Raw genomic sequence first — 11549 nt, forward strand, 5'->3', positions numbered from 1 at the left:
TGGAGTACTACGTGGCAATGAGAAAGAATGAAATATGGCCCTTTGTAGCAACGTGGATGGAACTGGAGAGTGTGATGCTAAATGAAGTAAGCCATACAGAGAAAGACAGATACCATATGGTTTCACTCTTATGTGGATCCTGAGAAACTTAACAGAAACCCATGGGGGAGGAGGAGGGGAAAAAAAAGAGGTTAGAGAGGGAGAGAGCCAAAGCATAAGAAGCTCTTAAAAACTGAGAACAAACTGAGGGTTGATGGGGGGTGGGAAGGGGGGAGGGTGGGTGATGGGTATTGAGGAGGGCATCTTTTGGGATGAGCACTGGGTGTTGTATGGAAACCAATTTGACAATAAATTTCATATATTAAAAAAATAAGTAAAAAAAAATAAAAAAATAAAAATACCTTTGCTCAATATTCTTTGAATTTAGCACCAATTTCATCCCAAATTTTCCCACATCAGTATGTAAATGTGTGCTAGACCCATTCTTTATACCTGGTGTTCTTCCGTTGTCTTCTGGAAGAAACATCTCCTAGAGCCTGCTGCCCAGGCTCCTGTCTGGGTTTCTTTCTCTCTGTTTTATGTTACTTCTCTTACACCTTTACCTCTCTCATGTATTGAATACCCTGGATTGGGGAGCTCCCCGTACTGATTTATTCTCTCATTTTGATGGAGTCTACCCTCCTGAGTAGCCTCCTGAGAAAAGCAAAAATAAAAACAAAAAAAAAAAACTATATGAAAAATGAGTTATTTGGCATCTTGCGTATTTGAAAACGATTTTATTTTATGGTTGCACTTAATTCAAGGTGGACCAGGTTAGAATTCTCAGTTGGAAATAATTTTCTTTCAGAATTTTAGAAAACATTTTGTTACAAACATTTCTGAACATATAAAAAAGCAGAGTTCAGAGAAGTTCCGTGTGCTCATCTCCAAACTAGTGGCCTCAACAGTCATCAGCACTTTGCCTACTTACTCCACCCGTCCCTCCACCTACTACCTATTGGTTTGTTTTGCTGGAACATTTTCGAACAAATTTCATACATCATCTCATTTCACCTCTAGCTGATTCAGAATGAATCTCCACAATAAAACAAAGAACTTTTTTTTTTTTTTTACATAAGCACGGTGCCATTATCACACTGAACAAAATTAACAATAATTCCTTTATATTACCCCAAAAACAAATCCGTATTCAACTTTCTCTGATTTGCCTGTGAATAACTTTTATAGATACTTTGTTTGGTTCAAGATCCAAACAATTTCTACTCATTGTATTTGGTTGTTACGTTTCTGAAAGTTTTAAGCCCCCAAATCTCCTTCTCTCTTTAGGCCCCAAATCTCCTCCTCCACAATATCCCTACCCTTTCCCCACCCAGTGCCCTTGACTTATTGAAGTGATAAGAATGCTCCATGTTATGGATTTGGCTGATTGCCTCCTCATAGTAGGCTGACTTGTTTTTCTATTTCCCATATTTCTTGTGGACCAAAGATAGGCTTAAAGCCTTGAGTAGTTTCTATCTAGTTCTGCTGTCTCCCAAGAATGCTCCATAGGTGGTAAGAGCCTCTCACTTTTAGTTATCCTAAGCTAGAACAGTGGTTCAAGTAGTGATAGCCTGATCTCATCTTTGTAATGTTCACCAGTTTTTCACATGTTATTTTAATATCTGTTAATGATGATCATCTAACCAGTAATCTTATTATGGAAGTTGTAAGATGATATTTCTATCATTTCCATTCATATATTATTGGAAATCTTATTTTTATAAAAAACGTTTCAATGTTTATTTCTTTTTGAAAGAGAGAGAGAGAGAGTGAGAGTGGGGGAAGGACACAGAGAGAGAGGGAGACGCAGAATCTGTAGCAGGCTCTGAGCCGTCAGGACAGAGCCTGACGGAGGGCTCAAACTCACAGTTCGCGAGATCATGACCTGAGCCGGACGCTCACCCAACTGAGCCACCCAGGCACCCTTGGAAACCTTCTGATTGAATGACTCTTCCTTATTTAGGAGGGCTGAACAGTTTATACTAGAGGAATAAGATAATCTTTCCCATTTAATTACTTTCAGGGTAGTATGCCTTGGAAGCCTCTTCTATTGTCAAATGAATTTTATCTTTTTTTTAATCCTTATGAACCAATGACTTTTTAATAGTTAATTTGTTTTAATCAATTGCTGTCATTATGTGTTTGATGGTTAGATTGCCTATTGGCTAGCAGAAGCCTCTTGCCCTCAGAGATTTAAAGGCATTGATCCACTGGCTTTTTAAAATTGCCGTTTTTTGGGGCGCCTGGGTGGCGCAGTCGGTTAAGCGTCCGACTTCAGCCAGGTCATGATCTCGCGGTCTGTGAGTTCTAGCCCCGCGTCGGGCTCTGGGCTGATGGCTCGGAGCCTGGAGCCTGTTTCCGATTCTGTGTCTCCCTGTCTCTCTGCCCCTCCCCCGTTCATGCTCTGTCTCTCTCTGTCCCAAAAATAAAAAAAAATAAAAAAATAAAAAAATAAAAAAAAAATAAAATAAAATTGCCGTTTTTTAAATCCTTTAAGTAAAACGAACTTTGTTTCTCTCTGAAAGTTTGTGGGATCTTTTCTTTGTCTCTGATGTTCCAACATGTCATAATGATGGAACTATTTTCTTTCTTTTTCCTGGACTTGCTTATTTACTTAGGTGACCTTTTCAGTCCGCAAATGTATGTCTTCCAGTTCTGGGAGATTTTATTTAACTACAAGTTTGATAATTATTTTCCCACCCTTTTCTCTGTCTCTCTTTTTTTTTTTTTTTTTAAATTTTTTTTTTCAACATTTTTTATTTATTTTTGGGACAGAGAGAGACAGAGCATGAACGGGGGAGGGGCAGAGAGAGAGGGAGACACAGAATGGGAAACAGGCTCCAGGCTCCGAGCCATCAGCCCAGAGCCTGACGCGGGGCTCGAACTCACGGACCGCGAGATCGTGACCTGGCTGAAGTCGGACGCTTAACCGACTGCGCCACCCAGGCGCCCCTCTGTCTCTCTTTCTAGTATTCTTATTTAGATGTTGGATCTTTTTCTTATTTTTGTCTCTCATATTTTTTTCAGTCCGTGTGTTTTTGCTGTACTTTCTGGGACATTTCCACAACTTAATCTTTTCTGCTGAGATTTTCAATTTTGACATCATTAGCTTTAACTTTAACTTTTCACCTATTGTTTTTAATATCCAGTGGAAAAGCATATTTTGTGTTCTCTGAATATTTCCTTTCATAGTCTTTTACCCCTTTCATGGGCATAATGTCAACTTCTTATCTCTCTGAGGGATTAATAACAGGGATTTTTGAGAATGTACTCTTCCTGTGTAAGATTAGGGACTAACGCAAGATGTTTTTCACTTCTGACATCAACTTCAAACTTGGTGTTCACATGACGAGCTTCAGATTTGATACTTTATGAGGACTCGCAGAGCTCACAGAAAGCAGTTATACTGATAGTTATGGTTTAGTACAGTGAATGGATACAGATTGAAATCAGCCAAGGGCAGAGACACATGGGCTGGAGTCCAGGAAAATTCTGAACACAGAACTTCCAGTTGTCTTCTCCAAGTAGATTTGTGGACAGTGTTACTGGCTCTTGGCAACAGCATGTGATTGGTCACGGAAAGTACTGCCAACCAAGGAAGCTCACCCGACCTTAGTGTCCAGAGTTTCTCTTGGAGCTCAGTCACACAGACAAGTCAACTTGCCACATGGCTGACTTGAGTCTCCAGCCCCTCTGGAGGTCCAGCTCCTAGCACACTACCCAGGCCCCTATTATAAGTCACCTTTGAGTTTCTAGTGTGGCCTAGGGCCTCCGGGTAAACAAAGACACTTTTATCAGGCAGGACATTCCAGAGCCTTAGAGTTTACTTCCCAGGGTGTAGTCATCTTCAGAGTGATTTTTTTATTTGCTGGTTTTTGCCTCTGTATTTCACCTGTAGGTGTTTGGTTTTGTTTTTTTTTTTCAGACATCAGGGGATTTTTACTATTTGCTTATATTTAAGAGCAGAGAAACAAAAAGTTGATAGTAGCTATGTTTGTATGGGTAGGGTTATCTGCCTGGGTAATCTTTTGAATCCCTTATGCTAGTATATTTAAATTATTTTAAGACTTTTCCTTTGGGGATGGTCAGATTTCCCAGAGAATGCTCTTCTACTTTTTTGCCTAGAGAGTACAGAAGTAGCTGCCAGAATTCTGGGATCTGAGCTGGAAAAGAAGACAGGGAATTTCAACATTCAGTCTGTGTGCATTCACACAATCTCTCTGAGCATCGTATCCCCATTCTTAGCTCTGTTTGGTGCCATGCAGCCCCCAGACCCTCTGTTCTACCTTTCCCCTAGGATAAACCTCCAGCTTTCTAGCAGTGAAAGGGATGAATTGTTAAATCGATTTTCAGCTGTCCTCGTATTTTTAGCACTGTCTTTGTCCCTACTTCCAGAGTTGCCTGGTCCCACTGATTCTTATTCTTTTAGGATTCTGTGTTGAAATCAGATTAATTCTCAGCTTTTCCCACTGCTGATTTAGGATTGAACTTTGGAGCCTCACATATGGTTATAAAGGCTGTGCATTGCACCCATGTGAGTGGTCTGTGTGTGAATGGCACCATATGCAATTAGTGCCCTAGGACTGTGAAGCACGCAAGGTGGCCCAGCTTAGATTTTCTTGGATCTAATAAAGGAGTTACACCTCCTCTTTCTGCATTACGTTGTCCAACATTTTGTTTCTGTTTTCTTCTCTTCACTTGTACTTGAACTTATCATTATTATGTTTAATCCCTTACTGTTTTAGTATGAGCTGGCAGGAAGAACTGTTAAATGTGTGTGTTCACTATCTTCCGCCAGAATTCTCCCAATAGGTTTTCTGTGTTCTAACAACACAGTCTCCATATGCTTACGGTTTCAAGCATGTATAATTTTGCATCCAAAGAGGTCCTTGTCCCCAAGTTCTAAGCAGTCTGACAACCATCAGGATTTGCAAAGGTGATGGCGGTGGCAACTGTAACGTACAGTTAAACTATGAAGTTGTGGGGATGGGCGTGTTTGGTTCGTGCTGGTAGCAGCCACTAGGAGTTGCCTGTAAGAGGTCAGTAAATGGGTTAGATGGGAGAAATATGATGGCAGCTGTGCATCTGAGAATGCCCCTTAGGTACAGAGATGGGGGAACAAGGAATGAATGAGAAAGCTTGGCTTAGGCATTCTTACTCGATTTAAGAGGCAGTGTCATGGATGCAAGTGAAGTGAGCAGTAGCTAGCTGTGCCTGTTGGCTGCACTGTCTATTACTTTTTTCTCCTAGGCTTCTGGGTCTTTCAGATGGAGTGTCTTATATATGCACCATTGTAACTGAGCTATTTATTGAGTGCCTACTACTTGTTACATAGGTCCCTACTAATCATTCATTCTTTAGTGAGAATTTAAAATACAGATGCCCCGTGGGAGAGATGACATGTTACATTTTGTACTTGTCCACCCCGAGTCAGTCAATAAATGTATGCAGCTCATCTTAACTGCTTAGTCTTAAATGGTTAAGAGTAAGACAGTAAGGGAGTGAATATGTATAGTGAATAAAAGCACCAATATTGCTTCCCAACTCTGTTTTGTACGGAAGTATTCAATGAAATTACCTATCAGTTCTTGTTGGGGAAGAAAACATAGCTTTGTGGTTAAGATTGATGGGGAAAAGTGTGAGAAATATTCCTTTGATCCAACAGCTGAAAACACTTGAGGAACACACACATCTAGAAAGAGAAACAAGAAAAAGTCCTTTCAGTATTTTTATTGGCTCCATATTCATGAATTTATCATTAATTTTTTTTTAAAAATTAAAATTTTATTACTATACAGTGGCTCTGGTCGTACAAAAGAAGGTCCTGTATGACCAGGATGTAGCATCTGGTGTTGCTTCTTTTGGGAATGGTATTTGAGAGAATTAAGTCTATTCTCTCTGGAGGTGAATTTGCACACCAGAAGTCATGCAGAAATAGTGCTTCTAGAAAACAGAATGGCACCATCTTGTTTTAAGAAGTACTGCAAGAAAAAGCAGACTTAGACCCGAGTGCCCTACTTCATATATGGAACAGTTACAGATGCTCCCCTGCAACGTGTCACCATGGGGAATGGAACCTGGCACATCCAGTTGAGAGCAAGGGATGCCATCACAGCCAAGGGTACGTATAGGTACAAATGGGACAGCTCATGGGCCCTTTACATTGACCACATGCTCAGGTTCACAGAACAGATGCCATGCAGCCCTGGAAGGATGTCCTCTGACTTCAGTTGGTAGGTCTTGGCTGTGGGAAAGGGAGGCTTGTGATGTGGCTGTTATAGTTGAGTTAAAACTCAGTCTTGTTCTGTTTTGATAGTCAGGAGGCCACAGTTGCTGTGGTGATGGTCAGACGTGGCCAGAGCCCTTAAGTGTGATATGAGGTAGAGAAAGGAAGAGGGGTTTTAGGAGATGAGGAAGCCAAAGGCAGAGACACTTTAAAAAAAAAAAAGCAATAATAGTTTATTAGAAAAAACTTTTTTTTTGGCAACCATCACCACTACTTATTTCCAGAACTATTTCATCATCTCAAACAGACACCCTGTACCCATTGAGCAATAAACTTCCCATACTGTCCTTCCCCCAGCCCCTGTTAACCTCTGCTTCTCTGTTTCTATGAACTGCCTGTTCTAGATACCTCATATAAGGGGTGTCATACGCTTGTCCTTTTGTGTCTGGCTGTTTTTCAGTTAACATAATGTTTTCAATGTTTGTCTGTTCACCTCTTGATGGATGCCTTGAGTGGATTCTACCTCTTGGATGTTGCTAATGCTGGAGTGAATGCTAGGGTACACATATTTGAGTTCCTGTTTTCTTTTCTTTTCTTTTCTTTTCTTTTCTTTTCTTTTCTTTTTTTTTTTTTTTTTTGTCGTTTGAGTACATTACCCAAAAGTAGAATTGCCAGGTCATATGGAAGTTCTTTGTTAAACATTGAGGAACAGAGAAGAGCTTTTAAGAGTGAAGTTTATTTTGGGGCACCTGGGTGGCTCAGTCGGCTAAGCATCAGATTTCGGCTCAGGTCATGATCTCACCTTTCATGAGTTTGAGCCCCGCATTGGGCTCTGTGCTGACAGGTCAGGGCCTGGAGCCTGCTTCAGATTCTGTGTCTCCCTCTCTCTCTGCCCCTCCCCTGCTCATGCTCTCTTTCTATCTCAAAAACAAATAAAAACATTAAAAAAATTTTAGAAAAAAGAATGGCTGTGCCCTTTAAAAAAAAGAGTGAAGCTTATTTTCTTTTCCTAAATGTTTATTTGTTTTTGACAGAGAGAGAGAGAGAGAGAGAGAGAGCGAGAGAGAGAGAGAGAGCATGATCTGGGGAGGGGAAGAGAGAGAGGGGGACAGAGGGTCTGGAGCGGGCTCTGTGGTGACAGCAGAGAGCCCCATGGGGGGCTCAAACTCATGAACTGTAAGATCAAGACCTGAGCCAAAGTTGAACGCTTAACTGACTGAGTCACCCAGGCTCCCCTAGTTTATCTTTTTCTTAATGGGATACTGAAAGGATGAGATTTGGTGAAGTTGTTTGCAAGCATTCCTTAGTTTCCAGAGGTTTCTCTTGGTAAGTGGTTGTTATTGGGTCTTGTTGAAATGGCATTATATGCATGGATTAGGATTGTTTCCCTCTTTTATTTTTGGGATCACTAAAAAGGTCTCGGCTGAATAAGGTCTATCATAATGACTTCTATTTGAGATGGTGGGAAAATACACCAGGACACAGGGTGAGAGGGGCTGCCTCTGTGTTTCCTGGCCCCACTTACGTTGTGCCCTTCATGTCTGGTGATTTGCTGCTGTGTTGTTCAGGGGCAGAAGAATGTGACAGCCATCTGGGAATTTTGTGGTCTAAGTATCTTTTCTTTTTCTTCCTGGACTCTTGGAGCATTTTTCTTAAGTTTCTGGTTAAGTTTCCCCACACTGTTCCTGAGTCAGGATCCTGTTGATTTGGTGGTGGGAATTATTAGAAGTACTGTGTCTTCGGAAAACAAGGCATACACTAGTGTGATGGCCGCATCATGGCCATGGAGTGGAGACTTTGGATGTTGTCAACCATTACTGATATGATGAAAGTAATTGGTATGGCCTCTGAACTAGAGTTGCCAGATGATATTGCATCAGAACTGGAGTTGCCAGATAAAATAACAACACGCTCAGCTAAATTTCTATTAGGTAAACAATGGGCACTTTTTTTTTTAGTATAAGTGTAAGTATATCCTATGCAGTACTTGGGATATACTTATACTAAAAATCAGTCATTTTGGGGCACCTGGGTAGCTCAGTTGGTTAAGCGTCTGACTTCGGCTCAGGTCATGATCTCATGGTCCGTGAGTTCGAGCCCCGCGTCGGGCTCTGTGCTGACAGCTCGGAGCCCGGAGCCTGCTTCGGATTCTGTCTCCCTCTTTCTCTGCTCCTCCCCCACTTGCACTCTGTCTCAAAAATAAACAGTAAAAATGCAGATGCTCAGGTTCTATCCTATGGAATCAGAATCTGCATAAAAAATCATTTTTTTTTCTGAAATTCTAATTTAATTAGGTGTCGTATATTTTTATTTGCTAAATCTGGCTACCTTCCTGAGAGCACTAAATGCTTGTAAAGCCCTTTCTTTCCTTCAGAGTGTTCTTCAGCACAGGTGCCTCCTGCCCAATGCAGCTGGCTCGTGTTTCCCACGACAACCAGGGTGTCCGCTGTGGAGCCTGGCGGGTAACACTGGCACATCGGAGAGGCGGTTACATGGATACGCTCCGAGGGGCCAGTGTATCCACAATACAGGCACTTGATTTTCAAACCTGGAGGTTGAAATCTTGACTGAATTGAGACAGTGCGTGTTCAGACCTCGGAGAGTTGGAGAATTAGGAGAGAGGGGTGGGTAGAGTTCTGGGAAAAGGGGAACAGGGATCAGGTGAGCCACCTTGTCCGCATTTGTGTCCCAAGTACCATCATCCCAGGCGTGAGTTGATGGTCAGCCGTTACCTTTGGTTCCAGCACCTGGCTGCTGGTCAGCATGGACTGGCCCTCAAAACCGAGTCCTTCCCTTTACAGCTCCTGCCCCCTGGTGAAGTTTTCTCCTGCGGCTTTGCAGCTCCAAGCTTTCATGTATCTGAATCTTGTCCTATTCTATATTTTATATTTTAAGCCCAATAATTATAGCCCCTGCAGCTGCTAGGTAAAGTTAGGCAAATTCCATCCAGATTGGCTTTCCGATGAGGTTTGGTAAATTAAATTATGGTCATGTGTAGAGGAGTGAGTGGGGAATGCTGATTTGGATGCATGTCCTAATGCCTCAGCAGCACAGAGCTCCCCGAATCTCTTTTTTTCCTTTCTCATGCTCTCTCTCTCTCTCTCTCTCTCTTTTTTAGATTAAAGAATTCTTTCTCTCTTCTCCCCACCCAAACCAACAGAAGCCAATGTCCCGCGTTTCATAGGAAAGGGTTACTTTTATAAAGCATGGGTGTGCTGTAAAAGGCATCTGAGGAGCTCATCTAGGTTGTTTTCAGCTTACTTTCTTTTTGACAGCTTTAAAGGGCCTTTTAAAATTGCCAGGAGAGTAGATTCATATTTTTATCATTCCACCTGCATAGCATTTTAGACACATTTATATTCCTGAAAGCATAATAGTACATAACATTTAGCATTTAATTTATGACTCCTGCCACATCTGGTATAAAACTCCTTCTGAAGCAATAAATCAACCTCTTCATGTCAAATTGCCATTCATTCTTTGACCTCCTCCATAATTTATGGTTTGTGAGTGCAAAATGGGAGAAGCAGCTTAAATCAAGTGGGTTTTAATTAACAATCTTAGAAAATTCAGAATATTTGCAATTTATTCATGAGGGGAAAGGACTTTGTTGGTGGAAAGAAAAGTGTGGGGGAAGCAGCCTATTTTCATGGGTAGAAATTGAAGTCTGTGCTGGGTGCTTCAGAACCACAACATGAGGATTTTTCTGTACTTTGAGCCAGGAAAACAAAGTGATTCTGATAGGAAAAGCCATCCAAGCTCCTAGGACAGAATTCATTTTCTAGGAGAGATTTTGAGAGGAAAGAGTAGGGGGAGACAAGGCACCACCTTCTGCTCAGTGCAGCCTTTAACAGAGTTGCCTGGCTGCTGACACGGTGCCTTTCATGTCAACCAATTTTATTTCTAAGCTTTTCACAGTGTGTCCTAAGTAGCTTCTATTAGCATTGTCCTGTCCGTTTCCTTGGCAACAGAGCTGGTCAATTTAGACACCATTTAAGAGCTGTGCAAAAAGCAACAGCCAGCAGTGTGATGGGCAAAATTACAGAGAGCAAGCTGAATACAATCCTTGCTGGAGGAGACGTGTTTTCTTCCAGGGCCCATTTTATTTTAATTAAAATCGAAAAGCTCTTTTAAACAAGGCCCTGGATTAAGCACAGGCCAGAGTCATCGGCTGTACGACTGTACGGCCACATTCCTTAATGTTGTCTCTTTAACCTTAACGGATTGCTTGTACTTTCTCTTTCTTTCTTTTCTTCCTTCCTTCTTCTTCTCTTTTTGTTTTTTTAAAGAAAATCTTCATGGTTTTATTGTATCACGAGGCATTGTAACATCTGAACAAATCAATATCTGGGCGATGAGGCAGCTGCTTTATCTTTCACTTTTTTGGGTTACTAGAGCAACTTGTCAGTAGATTAAAAAAAAAAAAGGAAGAAGAAAACCTTTGCATTACTTAAGTCTTTCCGAGGCATGTACTGGTCCAACACAAACTTCTGGCAGATGCACCTGGTCTGGCATGCAGACATCCCGCACGACACCTGGGTAGTGTGCCCGGCTCCCTCTCCCACTGCAGGGCTCATTTAGGGATGGGATTTGGAGCATCTGCAGAATGCAAATAGTGTCAGGAAGAGGAGGGGGAGGAGACAGCAAGAGTGCCTGGCTGGGAGGGGGAGGAGGTCAGTTTGCGCAGGGCAAGCCTGATCATGCCATTGCTGCAAACCCAAGCATCGTTGATGTTCTTTAGTAGGAACGTGTGGTGGAACCCCACAATGGGGTCTCCACCGACCTTGAGCTGGCCCACAACCATGCTGATGATGCAACTGTCCGGCACAGGATGATGGTCTTGCGCCGCGATGCCGTGCTGGGTTTTCTGGAACGGAGGCTAGACAATTTCTCTACATGGCATCTTGCCCTAGGAATTGTTGTCCTTCCCGTGATGTGTCAATACAAATTGTGCCTAGTTGGAGTCTGTTGTTATCAGCTAACTGGTAATAATTTCGAATGAAGCCAGATCCGGTCTGCTCCCAAATTGGCTTGTCTCCCATTCTGGAGTATCATCCGACCTCATTGAGACCTTCAGGATGGCTTCTCCTGTGACTTCCAAGAGGGTTGTTGACACATACATCATTTCCTACTTCACTCCAGTCGTCTGCAGGCTGACTGAGGCCAGGACCTCTGAGGAGCAGAAGTGACCTTGACCTTTCACCCACTGGGCTCCAGCCTTCACAGACCCTCGGGTCTCCCAGGGGCTGGCTCCATGGCCATGGTGGCAGTCTCCTTGCACTTT

General features: G+C 42.3%; 1 protein-coding gene across 1 annotated transcript; it reads right to left on the minus strand.

Moving 5' to 3' along the window:
- Positions 1-10883: 10883 nt before the first annotated feature.
- Positions 10884-11307, minus strand: LOC131515241 (nuclear transport factor 2-like). Its single transcript, XM_058735983.1, is given in 3 exon segments — positions 10884-11143; positions 11146-11163; positions 11166-11307. Coding segments are annotated over 3 exon segments (420 nt in total).
- Positions 11308-11549: the final 242 nt, after the last annotated feature.

Source organism: Neofelis nebulosa, chromosome 6 (assembly GCF_028018385.1).
Source record: "Neofelis nebulosa isolate mNeoNeb1 chromosome 6, mNeoNeb1.pri, whole genome shotgun sequence".
NCBI classification, from domain to species: Eukaryota; Metazoa; Chordata; class Mammalia; order Carnivora; family Felidae; genus Neofelis; species Neofelis nebulosa.